Consider the following 20,348-nt stretch of genomic DNA (forward strand, 5'->3'; position numbering starts at 1 on the left):
AAATGATCAGATAAAGAAACAGAAAATGTGTCTATTTTTAACTAAACCAGTCTGGAATTCCAACGTGTCTTTACGAAAGCATATCAGAACAAAATTTCTCTATTATAATCGTATACAACAATTGATAAAAAACAAATTCTCATAGACATAAAAAGAGCTACGTTTCTATTATAACCTACGCAGTAATTGATAACAACAATTTGCCCCATAGTCATAAAAAACTTCATTTTTACTATCATAATAATAAAATACCCGATAACAGACAATTTCCTGCATACCCATAGAGAAACTATGTTCGTATTACAAACTGTAAAGAAAATTATATTTCCAAAAAAACCATATCGAATAACCCACAAGAGAATGACTTTTTCTATAGTTTAGAAAAAAGTTATTCTAAAAAGAACACGTACAAAAGTACTAAATCTTTTACAGTCTCCTCGGTAACATCTTCAAGTACCCATAAACCTTGGCTTATCCCCCAAGCAATGCTTCGTACGATCTACTACACCGTGCTAACACCGTGACAATAGCATACTTAGCGTAATATCTTTCTTTCCTCGAAACCGCCGAACCCCTAAAATCATGTTCCATGACGTCAATCGTTTGATAACGTTACGCCTCGGGTAGCCTCGAAGAAAGCTCCGCATAGCGGATGGAGAGAGTGGTGGTAACAGTAACCGATTGCAGGTTCGGGTGGCGTTCAACGGGTTGCAGTAGCTGCAGGGCCGGCACCGCGACGCCCGAGCGTCGTTGGCCTCCTGGTTGCGCGCGATTCGCGTGGCGCCTTCGCTCGATACCCGCTGCGGCAAAACCATCTGGTTCCGTTGGTAGCGCGTGGTGGGAGCAGCCTCTGTTTTATTTCTGTCTCGGTGTCCGTCTGCACCGGGGCCAACCAAGACGCAATCGTGCAGTTTTCGCGTCAAACCAACAGTTCGATTTTGTCCCGCGTTCCATCTGTACCGATTCTCCGTGTCCTGAGACATGGAGGACAGTTACACAGTACACAGGCGGCGCAAAGCCGCGGCCAGAAGGCGCGAGAAGACACCGGACCCTTCCTCGAGGAACCAACGATTGGTGGAAACTTCCGACGACGAGGAAGAGGCGAGACGCGCCAGGATGGAGCAGATGGCGGAGGATGCTGAGCGGGCCGAGTTGGAGGATCGGGAGAAGAGAAGCAAGGAGGATGATTTGCAGCTGAAGGTCGAGGAGAGAAAGAAGAGGAGTCCAAGCAAGGTCAAGGACGCTGATGGTAGAAAGGTGAGCGAAGAGAAGAAGAGTTCTGCTTCTCCTCAGAAAGAATCGCAAGCACGTGAGAGTGACGCTAAAGATGAGACCACTGCACAGTCGGTAAGGAAGGAATTGGCTAGCCAAGTGGATAACGGAAGTCCAGTGAAGGAAGCGACCAAGAGTGGAGAAGTTGTTACGAAGTATCAGGATGCTATACCGAGCTCAAAGGATATTGATGGCGATATAGATCAACCGATTGAACCGAGGAAGGTGGAAAGACGTTTGAAGAAGAAGTCGAGGGAAAGAATGGAGAGACACGGTCAGTCGACTGACTCTAGCGATATGGAGGATATAGACAGGCATCCGAGAAGAACTAAATCGCCGGAAACAGGGAGATTTAGAATAAAGAAGAGTTCCTCGAAGAAAATTAGCAGCGGTGATTCCGAAGTTGGAGTAAAAGAGGCGATCGAGAAGCCTCCAAGGGAGAAGAAGTCCAGTAAACAGAAGCTTGAGGGAGACGATCAAGCGAAACCTGAAAGAGGACGTTCTAGAGTTCATAGTCAAACTGACGATACCGACGAGGATCGTAAAATGAAGAAAAGCGAATCTTTCCCTCGGCAGACGGAAGAAATCTCGATGAAGAGATCCTCCTCTGACATAAAGAAGCAGATAATTCCTTTGAGTAACGACAGTCTAATGAAGGATTTCGCTAGAGCCCAAGAGGAATATCTGAAGAGAGAGCAGAACATCCTCGATGCCGATATTCCGGATGTGTTCGAGGATGCTCAAGAAGAAAAGTCGCTGAGAAGAAGAAAATTCAGTACACCGCTCACAGAGACGGAACAAGAAGCCATCGAGAAATCTATCGAGAAGCTGAAAGAATCTGAGAGAAGAAAAGGTTGGTTTTCTTGGCTGCCATTCTTTGGCAAGAAAAAGGAAGACAAAGAAGACGATGACCCAGAGAAGAAAGAAGACCACGAAGAACCAGAGAAAGTCAAACCACCGAAACAAAAAGAAGAACCGACAAAAGTTAAAACAGAAGACAAATTCTTAGAAGTAAGACTGGGCCAACCGGCGAAAGTCACTTTCATGGACTTTTTAAGGGCAATGAAAGACGTGGTTGCAGAGTTTAAGGCGTTCGTCGCGCAAAATCCTCGGGAAGCACAAATTGTAAGAGGATTGAGAAATCGTTGCTTGTCAGAATTAATGTTGGTGATGATCTACTGTGGTTTGGGCGCGTTTATTTTCCGGTTCACCGAGGGTGCATTTGAGACGTTCTACAAATGCGGCGTGAAACGCGTGAAACGAGATTTCCTGGATAGTTTGTGGAACTACAGTCACAATCTGAGGGAAGACGACTGGAAGAGCATGGCTCGCCGGAAGTTAATGGAGTTTGAGGAGCAGTTGCACACTGCTCACGAAGCCGGCGTTCATACATACAGCGGGCAAAGAAGTTGGAGCTTTCTCAACGCTGTCGTGTACTGTCTGACAGTAATAACCACTATCGGTGAGAAAATGCGGATAGCTCTGGGATAACAGGAAATATCGAAGGAAAATATAAAATCGATGTGCGACGATGTGAAGAGATATGGTTATCGCAAAAGCTCTTATAAGTTCCGTATTGATTTTCCTAACTGGCTGATATAGTCGTACAGGCGATGATTGTGGGTTGTATACTTCATTGTCAAAAGCTGAATGCGCACGCGTTTCGTGTCAGCGGCCTAAATTTTTCAAGAATGATAAGTTCGTAGGGGACTTTGGGAATTTATTACATTCTGTAAAGGAATATCGTGATTTTGGAACTTCTGAGGATTTGGTGCCATGGAGGGATACGTTGTTATTAAATATTAGTAATAGAATGGATATCTAACTAGAGATTTACGATTCAGATTTCGTGTTTAGATTAACAATGACTACGAAAGACGGCTTTGAGGGTAGTTTGATATCACGAAATATCTCTTTAATCTAATTTCACAAAATATTTGATAGTAAAATTGGCAATTTCCAGGGAAACGAAATTCAAACATTCATGATGCAATGAATTAAGCGAAGTTATAATTCGACTCTTATGTTTAATCTCTTAGAAATTACTAATCGGTAGAAATCTAATTAATCTAATATGGGAAGCCACGAATGGTTCCTAATTTACATAATCTTTTCAATCATATTTAATAAGACGACGACAATTAAAGCTGGAAATTATCTGTGAAATGAAATATTGCCGATAAGTTGAATGCTCCATATTTTATATTTGGATTGTTAATAACCCTTAATTAGTAAAAACATAATATTACAATATTGCTAACAGATTGAATATTAAATTAAATCTAACAACGTTATACAATAATTCATTTTTCGTACTTACGATCTTACAAATCTTTAATCAGTAGAAATTTAATATTAAATTTATATGATTTGCGAATATGCGTAACCATTTGAATCTAGATCGATATGATGAGCACAAAGCCAGCAATTATCGATAAATCGAAATACAAATTACATCGGCTATCCGATCGATTCGAATTTAATAAACAGAAAATCAAATTTCATAATATTTCGTTTCATCGAAACGAACGATCCCAAAGTTCATGAGGAACAGACAGTTCCAAATAATAATCGTTTACATAAACGAGATACTTGAAAGGAAAGTTCTATTATCGAAGAATTCGACCACTTTATGAGCAAACGACCGCCAAATTGTACCACTAAAATTGCTAAACTTAGACCGAACACCACCGCGTATTTAGTATCTCTCAGGTTTATTTTTGTCCCATAGAAATATATGTATAGAGATGTGAAACTCTCGAGGTTCGACCCTAAAATTTTCATTCTCATTACCGAATATGAATCATGCGATTCCAGTCGTTACAGTATCTCAACTTTACGAATCTGTCGCTCTATTTTAGGATACGGACATATTTCACCTAGTACCACCACCGGAAGAGCCATCACAATAGTTTACGCTATCTTCGGTATCCCGATGTTTCTGATAATATTAGCCGATTTTGGCAAATTATTCACGCGTGGTATCAAGTTCCTCTGGGCGTTCGTCCGAAGGGTGTATTATACCGGAAGTTGTCGCAAGGTTCGTCGAACCGTACCTGTTCAGGTAAGATCTCAAAATCATAGAGAACGATCGTCTTGTGACTTTGGTTCCTATTCGTTCTATTTCCATTCTAAAAGGAAAAGCAATTTTCCACTCTTAACCACTCTTTGTTACATTTTCTAATATATCATCGTAATCATAGAAGAAAAAGGAAAAAAGAATAAATTTTATCGAGACAATTAAAATTAAAGTCAAATTCTGCAAGAAGTCAATGCACAGCATTGTCGCAATAATCAAATATCACGTGTTCTACCTTCTGACCTTGTATCTCGCGAGCTCACCAAGCTTATACCAAGCTTCCATCGACCGCAACATTGTGATTTCTAATTTCACTGATTAAGTCTTCGGTAAACAGGAAGTGATGAAAGGCGTGCAATTAGTTTACGACCTAGCAACGTTTAAGAGGCCCTCGCAGATTAACCCAGAGGATATCGAAGAAATACAAAAGCAGGCTCCGCAATCTCAAACGGTGCTCAACTTGGATGGAAACGTGCCTGACACACCAGGGACACCGGCGATGTCCGCGTTCGCCATCGACGATGAATTTAATCTACCGATCTCTGTTGCCATCTTCATTCTACTCGGTTACATTTTCATAGGCGCCACATTGTTCTGTTTATCGGAAGGATGGGGCTTCTTCGAGAGCTTCTACTTCGTTTTCATCTCCATGAGCACTATCGGCTTCGGCGATTACGTGCCAAAGGTGAAAATTCTTCGCATTCTTTTTTTTTTTTTTGTTTTTACTTCGACGATATTTCAGTCGTCGTTTTTATATCTTGCATCACGCCCCGCTCGTTTCGCCTTCCCTGAACGACGAGATCGATTCGATCGTTGCTAGACTGATTCCAAGAGACACGTTCGATCGAACAGTTAACTTTCCTTCTAACTCAAAGCTGGATACGCAGCGTTTAGTCATATCGTGTGAGAGAATTTTCAGAATTTTGTAAGCTGGGACAACGTTACGTAATCCATGGATAGCGGTATAAATTTTGATTTATGCAATGTTAGTATTTGTTCTATTTCGTCGAATTTTTAACTCAAAGAAATTTGGAAAAGAAACGGTAAGAATTTCTATCTAATGAAATTCGGGGAAAAGGAAGGAACTTTACGAATCCTAGAAGCTTACTATTTTACATCATTTGCCCTTATCTTTTTATTTACCTTAATAAGTGATTCGTTGAATTAAACAATCTTAATCTTACTTTAACCGAGAGCAAATTTAATTAATTATTAATTATTAATTTTTCTCTGTACAAACGAATAGAGGAAATTCGATATTACGCGGTATTACGAAGTATCGTTATACAACGTGGCTGAAATTTACCAATTTTAACTTATCAAATTCAGAACGTGTCTCTTCGATGTACATTCTTCGATTTTCATTTGCGATTAGCGTTTGCTTTATATTTGACCGATGGAATGTACCTTTGTCCCCAAGATTCGTATTCAGTGAGCTATATAATTAACTTATTCTTTTGCTTGTCCCTTTCACGGTGGCGTTCAGACGGTAAGCTTTGAAAATCAAAAAGTTAATCAAGAAACAGACAAACAAACACAAATTCTAAAGAGAACTAATAACGCACATCACCGTATATACACACTATTTCGTACATGCTTTTCGCATAAATCTCACTTCGGCACAATTGCACGTGTTTTCTTAGAGAAAATTAAAACAAAAAAAAAAAACCGCCGATGACAGAATACACGCGCACACATTAACAAATTAATTGGTTGGTTGATCTAGCATCCCATATACATGATGTGTTCGATAATATACCTGGTGTTCGGCCTGGCCCTCACGTCTATGTGCATCAACGTCGTACAGGTACGCATTTTTCACTAATTATTTTCCAAAGAAATAAAAAAATCTAATAATCCGATAATCTAAATCTCATAATCCAATGTAAATTACCAAATTTTCTAAATCTCTTATAATAGTAATATTTTCTAATCTAATGAAAATCTAGTAATCCAATCTAATCCATAGTATAATATAACAATGTGATATAAATGGTATAACATAATATACATATAATTTATATACAATAATCCAATTTAATTTTACAGTTAATAATATACAGTGTGGTTGGTAACTGGTGGTACAAGCAGAAATGGGGTGATTCTACGCGAAAAAAGAAGTCGAAAATATAGAATAAACATTTTTCGTTCGAGGCTTTGTTTTCGAGAAAATCGACTTTGAATTTTCGCTCGGTACGCGTGCACTTTATCGCGTCTCGTTATAACCGATCTCACTGTAGATCGTTGTCTCGATGGAAGAATTAAAAAAAAAAAATTTTTATTTTATATTTTCGACTTCTCTTTTCGCGTAGAATCTGAACTAGTTACCAACCACCCTGTATATGCATGTACATGTAAATAACCTGTCCCATAATAATCTAAATTTTCTAATCGAATATAAATTAAATAGAAGATCGACTTTTCTAAGCTTTTTCTACACTTTACTAATCTAGCGTACCTTCAATAACAACATAATCTAATTTAGGATATCGAAGAAATATTAACTTCTATTATACCTAACACATTCTACTCTTTATTATTCCTACATCTATAGCGCCCCATACTATCGCGCTTTTAACGCTTGACAATTAATCTGGTCAACAGGTGATGCTATCAGACTCATTCAAACAGGCGAGTCAGAAGATTGGAGCGACGATTGGCTTCGAGATTGCGGAAGAGGATCAATCAGTGAATCCAGCGGTTCCTCCGCCGGTCGAAGTCGCTGACGTTCACACTACCATCAAAGAGTCCGACAGTGGTGAAAAGGTTGCACCAAAGGCCAAGCAGGAAGACGTCGACTTATAAATAAGAACTTTCTACCAAAAGCCAAAAAAATCCAAAGGAACAAAAAAGAAAAAAAAAAAAGAACTAGTCGAGTTATCCGATTGATCGCTGCGTTCGCACACCGAGCACCGTTAACACGCGCGTTTTCGCCTTTAAAACAATAAGTCTTGTTCGTCCGGTCGCTTAAACAGGCAACGACGAGTCTCAATTCGACTCGATTCGGTTATCAGTCGAGGTCGCGGAGAAACGAAATCGATAAAAATTACACGCATACGAATAATTCACTTTGAAATTGGTGCTTGAATTTTCAACGATCGTTCACGATCATCGTCCCGATCGATCGTGGTACCTTGGACAGGGTGTACAGTGGCGTGAAAAAATTTACTACCAGACTGAATTTTTAACTTCGTATTTGAAGAGCGATATCTGGAAAAGCTTCAAGTAATATCGGGATACGCAAACGCCGTATAGTTTATCCACGATATTGCCTGAAACTCTTTAAAATATCGTTTTTGAAATATAAGGTGGGAAATGTATTTGGCTGGAAAACTTTGCACGCCACTGTAGATCGCGTTTCTGGTCGCCGTAGAAACGGCTAATCGAAACTTTCATGCTCCGTATGGGACACACAGGAATGCTAAATGAGCCGCTTATTTGGCAAATCGGTTTAGTCCATGAAACAAAATACAGAGAAAATTGATGAAATTATACATTTAAATAAGAATCGATCGAATGCTTTGGCGCGAAAAATTTCAAAAATTTCTCAAATTCGAGTTAACCACTTTCAGGTCACTTTGATCGAACGGCTCAAGTCATAGGATCTACCAGTTACTAAGACTCTCGCTGGCTGCACCGTAGTCGCCACAGAAAACGCACCTGATTACGAATTCCTTCGTGTCTGGTAGGAAGCCAACCTTGGAGCGTATTCTGAGAGCGAACGTTACGCTGACAACGCGATTAGAATGTGATCGATTTAGACATGGATAGAGAAGCGCGGAATATTATTTGATTCTTTTAACGAGGAATGATTGAAATTGGCATCTTAAAATTAACGAGTTCCGTGCCGTATGGTTCATTCGACGACGAAACGATTATTATTACAGAAAGTAGAATTTTTATCAGAGATTTAATAGTATTCTTTTCGCCTTTCAAAATGTCAGAGATTCAGAGAAATCGCTATTTTCCTATAACTGGTTACTTTAAACTAACTTTTGACTATGCTTTGAGATTAATGTGTGAAATAAAAAAAAAAAAGAAAAATAAGAAAGAAAAATGGAAATGATTAAAATACACGATAAAATTATTTAAGGAATAGAAGTTACTTCAAACATGATTACATTCTGATGAATTCATTTTGATGAATGAAAAATGTAAGAATCTCGAGGAACTAATTAAAGAAATCTTATATCGGTAAGGCAGAAAATATGAACGTTACCATCATCGATACGAATTACAGATGATATCGAGGACTGATTCACGTGACCAATTCTAGAAAGTGATAAGGATATCTTGTAATTTGTGACGATTTAAATGGATAGTACTCTAGTTTCAGTAGATGCGAAATTACGATAAAGAGAAGCTTACTTGCAATAAAGAAAAACTTGATTACAAAGAATCGCCGCCTATTTTCTACGCGTATCTAGATATTCTACGATAAATTCTTTTTATTTTAAAACTTCACCGACACTTTCAATTTTTACCCGGCACGGAACGTGTTAATATTTTCCAGAACTATGAGCGTTCAACCTTAAATTTTCAATACATTCAAAATTCAGAAAATTTAAAATCCATTTCGTGCGGTTCGTGTCAGCTGTCGAACGTTATTTTTATCGGGCGAACGACACTGCACGCGAATGCGAACTAATTAATCCGCATAACATAAAAAAAGAAAATCTTATCGTTCCTCGCGATATAAACGGCTGATTGTCACAAGCGTAACGTAAGAAGGAGGATATCCGGTTGTTTTTAGTTCGATGATAAGAAAAGACGTATAGTAATTCTGCGATTGTTCGCAGACCAGACACAGCAGTTGCGATTTATTTGTCGTAGTCTACTGTCGACAATAAATACAGCCCTGTACTTTGTATATTTTGTAGATTTGTCGTGTTGCTATCTTCTTTTTTCTTTTTTAAGTTGTTTTTATATTACGTACATACGAGTATAATGAAGCTTTCGGATAGACACACCTGTACCGACTGAGTAGCTTTTAAATTTTCAGTCTCTGAGTTCTGTTCGAACGTTTCGTCCATATAAAGAAAAGATGTGTGATCTTATTGTTTAAACAATCCTCCAGTTGCATTCGTAAAACATTCAGTGAAGAGTGTGGAGATGCATATTTTTATTCGATGTTAATCTGAACAGCGTTCTCCAATCTAAAGTACATTCGATGAATATAAAAATCAATAACTACATAATAGGTAGATTTTAGTATAATGAAACGTTATATTGATACATTGAGATGTTATACCTATATTTAAACTTGTTTAATTATTCAAATATTATTGTTGTAATTACTTCACTTTTGAGCGTATTCAATAATCGTACATAAAACTATGTTTATTACTTTTTGTCCTTTTTATGCACAGCTTTTGATGGGAATTTTCTTCAATCTTTGATAGATATATAACGTATTTAAATGTATTTAATTATTTGTTATAACATTATCAAATATGAAAACTATTTTACCATGTTATGTCAAAAAAGAAAGGAAATTACCAATTGATGAGTTCGTCGGTAAAACAGTGATTCATGGAACTTTTTTTCAACAATGAATGTTAAAATTGTTAATATTTATCACATAACAAACCAAAATGATGCACTACTAAAAAAATCGATTGCAGAATGGCGAACGATGTTGTAGAAGGAGAGAAGAAGGTGTTTGACGATCGAACTGGGGGATTGAAATAAATTTTCGTCGCGGGAAGAGGAAAAAAACTTGTGCCTTTTTAAGAATGAACTGCGTTAGCTATTTACATTTTATCAGATACGATAAGAATTCCTGTAACGCGATTAAATTATAGAAACAGAGAAAAAAAGATATATAACGTATATACTCGTTGCTACTTAAGTGACAAAAATATACTTCCTTTTTCCAACGATTGAAAAGGAATAAAAGATATGACAGATCGCTTAATGTCTATACCATATGTCTTTGCAATTTTATTACACGTTATAAATTCATGTAACAGAAATAAAAAGAAACGAAATAAGCGAGCAAATTGATTGTGGGTAACGAGTACTTGTTATTATTAATATGATCATAATAATGACATCATTGTGAACTTTATTTACAAATAAATGTTTCAGATATTAGGATTTTTTCACCTTTATTTTAACCACTTTTCTTATACAGGCTGTCTCTTGCAACTAAGACGTACGCATCCCGTGACTCACAGAAAAAAATTATTTTATTCATGACCGAAATTGAAATTAATTTTACTGTGAAATTATGACCACTATAATGGCGATAATGGTTTGCCATTGCAATACGAATACTTCTACTTAGAACAAATTATTCATCTTAGAACAACATTAGATGTAGAATTTAATATAGTGCAAATTAAATGATAACTCATTAAATTTCTGTACACGATACTTTGCTCAGACTAGAACGAAACTATTTGATAAATGTTCTAACTACATCCAATTGCGATCGTAGCCAATTAGCTCGCATTATTTGTTGCATATATAATTCATAATTCTATTACTTATAGTAATGCAATTAATAATTGTATATCAAACAATACGATTACCTATGTCTCACCACATGGAGGTACGGGAAAACACTACGTAGTTGAAATCACGCATTTCAAAAAATGATACATCTTGATACCACTCACAATTCAACAGCACAATGACGCTCCGCGCCAAAATTTCGCCTAGCTGTCTCCCGATTGGCTGTAGCAGGATGGTTCCTGATTCGTTTAAAAGCGCGCGTACATTTGAAATACTGTACGCTGGAAAACTTGTTTCAGTCAAGGATCTATGATAGTTTCAGAACGGATAACGTACATGAACGACATTGCATCGCCCGTCTACACCGATCACGTCGCTGTCGCTCATGTGCATCGGATTTTATGTGCGTAACCTATCACTGTTGTCAGCTGTCAGTTACGTGTCGTGAGAAATTTACTTTCGAGAGTTTAATAAGCGAAGATCTTTTCGTAGCTATTGATTTTATCATCTTTGACAATTAAGTCGAATTTGAATATAATATCAGACGAATTGTTTGCACGGTTGTAACCGTGCTATTTATATTGATGTTATAAAATGAAAAATGGATTCGCATGTTCTGCATTTTTTCACTATAGGATAGTATTGTATATTTCACTAAAATTTACATTAAGGGAATATACATTAATGTTATTTATTCATATAATGAAAAAAGGACTAATCTGATCCATTTAAGCATGTAATAGAAAAAGATATTTATTAAAATTTTTCTATATTAACTGATGTATAAGGAACCTTGAAGATAAGATCTGTTTTGAGTTTTAACATAACATTTATATTAAAAGGAAATTATATAACATGGATTTAGTGTTCCCCAATATAACAAATAAGATAAAGAACCTTATGGTTTACAATTTATTAATAATGAAGCTAATCGATCTATATTACAATTTAGTTCTGACATAAGAATCTAAAAGATCATGCATTTACATGTGTTTTCTATATGTGTGTATTTGTAATGATTATTAAGAGCACCCATGGTCTTGGCTTTTTTATATTAACTTTCTTCCAAAAACTACAATCATTAACTATATACGTGTTCATAACAATAACGAATATTTCATTTTTGTTCAGAATTTGTAACTATACTACTTTGTCTATGGATTATGTGCATAGGCTAAATAAATTATTAAAGAATAATTTTAATATGTGCAGGAGATCGAAAGCTTCATTTACTTCTATTCTCCATACCAAACGAATATCTTTATCTTAATATACATCTACGTTTGATCATAATTACATTTTTGTATTTGTTTTATTAATAATTTTACAGCAATGATTTATGTTACCTTAAAGAGCAATTATATACATTAATTCATGTTATAAATAAAAGTTATTATACAATTATATCTATATGTTCAGTTATGTAGCAAATAGTATTTTGAGCAGTTTTTTTATTCAAGAAGAATGTAATACATTATGGAAAATGGTATTCCACTTTTATTAGATATCTTTTTGAATAAAAAACAATATGAATAATTTTATGCATATATAAAAACTTAACAATTTTTCATGATTTATAACATTCCAATCAATAATAAACAATTCTTATTGTGTTTGATGAATCGAAAATACTTTTTCCATGCAAGTGGAAGAATCAAGACCATATGGTCTTCTTTGGCAGGTATTCTTCGCACACTTTAAACAAAATATTAAATTATGCTATTAATTAGTATTGGTATTCTTGCGATTGTTACTTTCTATACTGATATATATGTAGATTTACTCTTTTACGTAATAATAACATGCATTAAATCATCCGATTACATTTAGAAAGAAGTTAATTTACGCAAAATTTAATAGCTATGCCAATTTTCTGTTTTAGAGTAATCGCATTGTTACAGTATACCGAATTATAACATTATAATCGAGTTAATCTGATGTAATACTGTCGTGGAAAGTTTTTCACATTGCTTGTCACTTATTAAATGAATTTAGTTACACAGTACCACAGTTCCAGTGGTTCCAGCAAAACAACAATCTGGCAGATTTACCAATTCTAATACATTACAATTACTCCTATAAATCATTTTATTTACACTTATGATTGGCTAGCGACAATATCGATAAAATCAGGTCATATGTGCACTATAGAGCGAGATAAACGTTATCGTTCATTTCTTTACATTCTCTTATACGTTGTATCTCCCGTTTGCAAGATGTACTTGGGCACTTAGTAAGTGATCTCTCGCTTATTATTATATAGTATTCGGTAACGTTTAAACACGATTAGAGTAACATCGCAGTGATGTCGCTCGTACTTATTGTTGCATATTGCGTTATAGACATGAGGCACCTCTTATTACATTACATCTGAAATTTATAAAAATAATATCCTGCTAATCTTCCCATTTCTTTTTTTCTCATAAAATTACCACATCGTTAACAATATCGCAAATATAAACATCTTGAACTTTTATGTTACAAACGTACAAGTTTAAATATAGAATTATAAGTACCATTAATAATAATCGAACACATTCGTCATGAGTGCGTTTAACATGAGTGTCGCGATCATCTACGCCTACGCATTTGTTCGATATTCTTTTTTTTCTCTCTCTCTCTCTACAATCAGTATAATCTGTCGTATCAACGGCACATTATTTCCTTGTTCACTGTAATTGTAATTGTAATTAAATTAATCGGCGTTCCTCGTGGCCAACATTAATTCTCTTGCGACTACCAGTTTGTTTTTCCAAAACGTTTCATCGTACCCTTTTTACTTTCGTATACAGTTCCTATCGTTTTTCCTCATATCGCTACTTCATACGATTCAATACTAAATCGCAGACCACTTGCAGACCTTTTTGGTACGGGCTCTCGGCTAAAGACTGTGCAAGTTTCATGGCCTCGATGCAATGCTTCCGCGCCAAAAATTTCGTTTGGTCCAGGCCCTGCGACTTGTGCACCAGCTCGAACGCTTTCTCCACGTCTCCTGGCTCTTGAAATCGGCGCATGATCATCGCGTTCAATTCTGGATACTATGATAGAAAAACGAAGGAGGTGAGTCAGAAATTGAAAGGTCAAATCGTGATATTAAAAAGCAAAAGAATATAGCAATTTATATTATGTTCAACTACGATTTATGAATTATTTATTGAACTACTATCTATAAATATAAGTTTCATTCTGTACGAGCCGTATAATACGAAGTGGATTATAGTAAGTCCTGATTCTAAAACCTATTTACCAATTAATTTATGTACTTTTTTCATTTTCTTACCCGTTCACAGGCGAAAAGAACTGGAGCAGTTGCAAGACCTAACTTCAAATCTGCTGCGGTAGGTTTGCCCATTGTTGACAAAGACGACACGAAATCCAAAAGATCGTCGACTAATTGAAATGCTAAACCGATGTTCCTACCGTATTGGAAGGCTAATTCGACCAACTGTTCATCACCACCAGCTAGCATAGTCACCTACGTTCAAAATGTATTTATTAATGATATATTATTTGTTAAATTAATCGTATTTATATTCACATTAATTAGAAGACATAATTCTTCGTATTAAAAACTGTTTCGACCTGTACGAAAGGATTAAATATCAAGATCAACATGACAGTACATACCGCTTTCAAGGAATTAGCAACTAAGCTGGCCGTCTTGCGATATGTTTTTGTGAGGTAATGCGCGAATCTCTCGTTTTCCGTCTCCTTAGAGCCAAGCTGCATAAATTCACCCTGCACCAGGTCCGTCACGACCTGGAAAGCACCTGGACTTGTCAATACTTATCATCAGGGTTATATCAGGATCCTAGAGCATGTGAATACTCTTACGTATCCGTACAAATATCAACGTATTAATTAACAGCACGTAAATAATAGATACTTCTTTACTAAAAGTTATTCTATCTATCGCATTAAACATTCTATAGTTAAAAAATATTCATATTGTAGATATGGTTTGCGGACTTTACCTGACTGAGCGTGAGGGTGACATCGTCATTTTGCAGTTGAGCTATCATAATTGACGCGACTGCCAGAACGTAATCTCCTGTCATGGTCACCTGAAAATTGAGCAACAAATCATGAAAACATACATTAAGATATTTTTCCAGAGGATAAAAATACGGAGAAGTTTGTTTAAGATTAAGTAAAATGAAATGATCCGATCTTTCTCGTGGAAAGTAATCCTGGCATTTTAATTGCCAAAATGCGCAGTCGTTCAATAAAGACAATTAACGAAGGTAATATACTATGACTTGAAAACAAAATCTTCCCAAATAATATACTTTGATGTGTATATATATATATTTATTTATAAATATCTAATTATACATTTATAAATATACAAATAAATATACTGTAAATTCCGGAAGATTTTGCAGATAATTTTATCGTTCAGCTTCCATTGTATTATTAACGATAAATTGCGAGCCTTTCGTAAGTTGTAAAAGTTAAGAAAGATGAAACGGCTATGCACGATTAAAGAACGTGTTTCCTTTCACTGAATATCTTTCGAAATAGAAGCAGACAAGTTAGATCTGGCAAATGTTCGATATTGATGGATGACACGTGCGTTTGCTCTCGTAATAGTTCCCTCTCCCCTTTTATTTTTATTTAAATAGCACATCAAAACGATACACATTGATCGAGATACGTTTGCATATTAATTAATTTATCGCAATGAAGATCTTTCCACTTGTCTGGTTTTATACGAACAACTCGATGATCTTACTGGGTAATCGAGGCTTGGCAATGCGAGAGGAGGCCACTTTCTTTTGTTAGTCTTACACATGGACACAGTTTGGGCCTACGATTAAGGTAAAAGCGTATACAGAAAGCGTAAAATGAACGAATATAGTGAAAAACTTTTCAAACACGTCAGAAAGTGATTTTCATTATGATTCTACTGAAAAAAGAAAGAAAGAAATGTTCGCCTCAACGTTTTTTCATCTACATCACATATTGAATATTAAATATATTATTAAAATATAGAATATTAAAAAATAGAATATTAAAAAATTAATTGTTATTAATATATTAAAAAATAGAATATACGAAATATTTCTTCAAAGTATAATTTATATAAAATTGAATTTCTATTTATGGCATCATGTATGTTTTTTGTGTATTTTTTTTTTTTTTATTCAAGATAGATATTAATAATTTTATAAATGTAATCCCCTGAATTTAGAGAGAATTTAGAGAGAAATTTTCTGTATTTTCTATATTTCTCAGACATAAAAAATACACGTTCTCAGCTTAGGAATAAATTAATAATCTTTCGTTATTCTGGCATGGCATTAAAATTTAATAAAAACAGATTTATAAAACGTTTAAATTCGACGCTGATTACAACTTCAAAATTCTTCAGATTGTGTAGCTTTCTAGTATATTTAATATATAATTTCGCATCAGTCACAACGGCAAATAATCGATAATCGTTCGAAGAGCTACTTAAAGAATGCTTATAAGGCAAAGCGTTAACCGTCTATTTTTGAAGAGAAACACTTTATGAAAATTGACACAACCTAAAGAGATTTCAGTGCCTTTTAAGTACTTCCTATTGACTATTTATCTACGACTTTTTAACTATCGAGTTAGTAGTTCCAGTCCATTAGATCGAGCTTGGCTCGACCCATAATGTTACGTACAGTAACAAGATAGAAATGATCCTTTGACTAGCAAGAAATGGAAGAAATCTTACTATTGTTGTTAATTAGGCGTTAAAGAAGCTGTCGAACGCGGTTGGAATATCAGATACAGAGTGACGCCAGGAAACCAGAGAATAGCGTCTGCCGATGTTAAAAGCTATTGGAAATCAAAGGTTTCAGAGTATTGTAGCTTGGATACGACGGATATTCATCGGCGGTTTTCCTTGCTCACCACCGGGATAACCGCAAACATATGCATCGAAATCGAAACGCTTGTCGTGGTCGCATCGCCGTCGACGACCTATTCTACCATTCGACGATTTAACGCGTGCTTATTCTGGCCCTTATTTGCATTGCAGCGACTTTCTAGCCACGCAGAATAGAACAACGGCATGCAAGATATTCTACCTCGTTTCTTCGATCGAAATAGGAAAGTGCATGGAAAAGATTAACGCGAAGGACGATCATTTCAATTGTGATCTCTCTAATGTACAATTACAATCGTTGCCTCTATTTCGAAATTAACACGTTGTCAATCATGCCGCGTTCTTCGAACTTCCTTACGTCTCGATCTCGCTTTAGTTTTAATCGAGAAACAGATGTTTCGTGTTTCAAAGAAAATCATTAGTATACGATTTGACCGAGAGATCGATATCGATAACGATTATATTGTTTTGTCAATGTCTTTGTGAAATTGAAAAATCTTCTAACGACGAGGGATAAGATTCTAAATAAGAGAATGACAGAAAAATAATTTACATTTGGAAACCTACAGTCTGAAGAAGAATCGATTATGTGGTTAGTGCTGTCTTTGTTCAATGATACGATATAAATAAGACAGGCGATTAATAAATTGGTTAAGAGTTAGCAATGTGGATGAAATATCAAGTTGTTGCATTATAAATAGACGTGTGATTGAATTATAACGTTAAAATTACATTTTTTTTTTCGAATAATTAACAATCAATTTTCAACGTAGAGATTCAAGATATTATATGTATAGGATCTTTCGGAATTTTATCAATTTTAAAAATGAAAGTATTCATAGGAATTACATAAATGATCATACACGTATTTTACATGTTTTTAGATTCGTAATATGCCCCGTTAAATTAGGATGAATAATATGAATCAAAATGGTCAAATTTTCTCTCTTTTCAGTTCCATCTCTTCACCTTGAACTTTCACAAGCAAAAAAGAAAACGGGAGAGGAACTCATTGATTATGCGGGAACGAAATATCCTAGGAGCCTATCAGTGCGAATGTACGATGTCGTATATCAGATATTCAATACGTGTCATGTCATTTCGGCGAAGCTTTAACTTTAAATAGAATTGGACGCTGAAGGCCGCGTGAAATGTCGACAGATGTTGTCTTAACAATAAAAATCACGGCGATTAAAATCTTTATGTTCTCTGTAAAAAGAAGGAAGTAATTGTACATCTTACACGTTTCGAATTTTGGGAAAAATTTCTCTCATGGATATTCGACCTATATATATTTACAATCTCCGAATAAAATTCGCTATTCGGCTACGAAAACTAGACAATAAATTTTATAATCCCTTCGTCGTTATTTCGTAAATCTTTTATAAAAAAGGAAGTTTCGTAAAAAGGGAGTTCTACGAACGAACGCAAGTATATTTTAGAAAACAATTATCTCGTTCGCTGGAGCTCGTCCACTTTGGCTACTATCTCTATGAAATTTGTTAAAAACCTAGTTTTCTATACGGAAACGTACCTTCAATCCTTCCTAAACAAACCATTTCAACATTTCCGCATTTCCAAGTATAATTTATCAATTTTACATTCACACTGGAACCATCTTCGCCATCATCTATTCCAATGCTTTCACTACAAGTCACTTCTCCCGCTTTTGACAAGAATTTTAAAAGAACAACCTCTTCTCTGTGTAATTTGTATCTCAAAAATAATCTAACTCATCTTTACCATCTAAAAAAAAAAAAAAAAAAAAAAAAAAAAAAAAAAAAAAAAAAAAAAAAAAAAAAAAAAAAAAAAAAAAAAAAAAAAAAAAAAAAAAAAAAAAAAAAAAAAAAAAAAAAAAAAAAAAAAAAAAAAAAAAAAAAAAAAAAAAAAAAAAAAAAAAAAAAAAAAAAAAAAAAAAAAAAAAAAAAAAAAAAAAAAAAAAAAAAAAAAAAAAAAAAAAAAAAAAAAAAAAAAAAAAAAAAAAAAAAAAAAAAAAAAAAAAAAAAAAAAAAAAAAAAAAAAAAAAAAAAAAAAAAAAAAAAAAAAAAAAAAAAAAAAAAAAAAAAAAAAAAAAAAAAAAAAAAAAAAAAAAAAAAAAAAAAAAAAAAAAAAAAAAAAAAAAAAAAAAAAAAAAAAAAAAAAAAAAAAAAAAAAAAAAAAAAAAAAAAAAAAAAAAAAAAAAAAAAAAAAAAAAGAAAGAAAGAAGAAAGAAAGAGAACGCGCTGCTAGAGATCAACCGAAACTCAATGGAACTTAGTGCTAACTCCATCGTAACTAATTCCAGGAAACGTTTCGACTCGTTGTCTCGCCTGACAATGGTTCGAGACGAACGCGTCGTAATTTCGAGTTTCACATCCGGCATCTTCGTCGCTTGTTTTTCACGCGTGTCACCCAACAAAACGGCCGTGAGCTTTCCTTTCGAAAACACCGTGTTCTCGCCACTTTATCGACGTACCGACGATTATTGCGAAAGGCTGAGAGTTTCGCAAAGCGAACGTGAATCAGCGCGGTGGGCACCAGGGCGCAGCCCCAGCTAACGAAAAGTCTGATACGTTCCTTCGGGAAATAACTTTCGATCAATGATACGGATCGAAACTGTCGGCCGTCCATTATCGCTGCCAAGAAATCGAATTATAACAGCGCTGGTTTGCCTGAAAATAGCGAAATAATCGCGCCACGTAGAAGTTTCGTTAACGTCATCGAATAGTTATGGTAAAAATATATACGCAGAATGCAGAGATATACGTGTACGTGGAAACGAAGGGGTATGTGTAAGTAGACTTTTTTTCCGGAAGAAAGGAATGCTTCTTTTAATAGAGTTAACGAACTGTGTATTGTAGCGCGGGGATTGGAGTTTAATTGGTGGGAATTGGCAATTCAGAAAGCCAGGCGCTCCGATTATCATTTGGAATATGACGAGTAGAAAATTGGTCGGCGAACCGCGTGCTTCTGATTGTCTGCGATTTTTGGAAGAAATGTTTAGAATGTCTATATGTGTCTGTAGGTGTAAAGTAATTTTTTACCATTTAAGTGACAAAATACAAAGACCACAGTGAAGATTCCTTGCAACTTGTATAATAACTCTTCCTTATCTTTATATAATATTTACACTTTTCATCTATGCACTTGGAAATTGGCAAATTTATATATGCAGCGATGTACAGAATATACATAATATCCAAAATTAAGTGTACAAAATTTCTTCTAGTTACGACACATACCTCTATGCAAGTTTTGTTTCTTCATTTTCCGTGGTATTCGTAAAAATATGAATTTTCACGAATCACGAAGAGAATCAAATGACCATTGGTGATAAATAAAAATCGATACATATCGGAGCAAAAATGTTCTTGGAATGGTAACATTTACAGAATATAGAACTCGAGGTTACTTTGTTCACGGCCTCGTTATCTGCATGTAACCCAGCGATAACTATTATACGTATATACATACGCAACAGCTCCTTCAATTAGTGTCCCGTTAATACACCGGTGTTACGCAATTTGTTAGCCCAATGCTCCTTCCAGTGTTCAGTGGGCGACTTTCGTAGCCATCTCGACGGCTTTCCATTTCTTTGCAACTCGTTAATTCGTTCGTCAAGGCCGTCACACTTCTCAAACTTCCTAACAAATCGCGTTATACCTAGTACATGTGTTTACAACGCGGTGAACGCGTTTC

General features: G+C 35.1%; 2 protein-coding genes and 1 long non-coding RNA gene across 5 annotated transcripts in view; 2 read left to right on the forward strand and 1 right to left on the reverse strand.

Annotated features, from left to right (window-relative positions):
• The first annotated feature begins 699 nt into the window (after nt 1-699).
• Nucleotides 700-10,447, forward strand: LOC100745730. Of its 2 annotated transcripts, XM_012382432.3 has the most exons (6): nt 700-2,734; nt 4,134-4,336; nt 4,689-5,036; nt 5,838-5,840; nt 6,078-6,158; nt 6,956-10,447. In XM_012382432.3, exons 1-6 carry the CDS (start codon nt 982-984, stop codon nt 7,154-7,156), a joined length of 2,589 nt encoding a protein of 862 aa, XP_012237855.1. In that variant the 5' UTR covers nt 700-981; the 3' UTR covers nt 7,157-10,447. The 2 variants fall into 2 exon arrangements, with proteins under 2 accessions (XP_012237855.1, XP_003487448.1); XM_003487400.4 differs by lacking the exon at nt 5,838-5,840 and having other exon boundaries at nt 701-2,734.
• A 2,965-nt stretch (nt 10,448-13,412) lies between these two features.
• LOC100745933 (decaprenyl-diphosphate synthase subunit 1) overlaps nt 13,413-20,348 on the reverse strand; it is a 52,781-nt gene continuing 45,845 nt past the window's right edge. The window contains exons 5-8 of the mRNA XM_003487401.4: nt 14,785-14,874; nt 14,438-14,569; nt 14,091-14,285; nt 13,413-13,848 (exon numbers count right to left, since the gene is read on the reverse strand). Coding sequence (XP_003487449.1) covers nt 13,627-13,848; nt 14,091-14,285; nt 14,438-14,569; nt 14,785-14,874 — 639 coding nt within the window. The 3' untranslated portion in view covers nt 13,413-13,626. The remainder of the gene's footprint in view (nt 13,849-14,090; nt 14,286-14,437; nt 14,570-14,784; nt 14,875-20,348) is intronic.
• LOC117151343 lies at nt 13,749-15,053 on the forward strand. 2 transcript variants are annotated; one of them, XR_004461188.1, is made up of 4 exons: nt 13,749-13,870; nt 14,101-14,298; nt 14,361-14,681; nt 14,765-15,053. It is a non-coding gene; the product is annotated as an uncharacterized LOC117151343 (long non-coding RNA). The 2 variants fall into 2 exon arrangements; XR_004461189.1 differs by lacking the exon at nt 13,749-13,870 and adding an exon at nt 13,977-14,029.

Source organism: Bombus impatiens, unplaced genomic scaffold (genome assembly GCF_000188095.3).
Source record: "Bombus impatiens unplaced genomic scaffold, BIMP_2.2 scf_0151, whole genome shotgun sequence".
NCBI classification, from domain to species: Eukaryota; Metazoa; Arthropoda; class Insecta; order Hymenoptera; family Apidae; genus Bombus; species Bombus impatiens.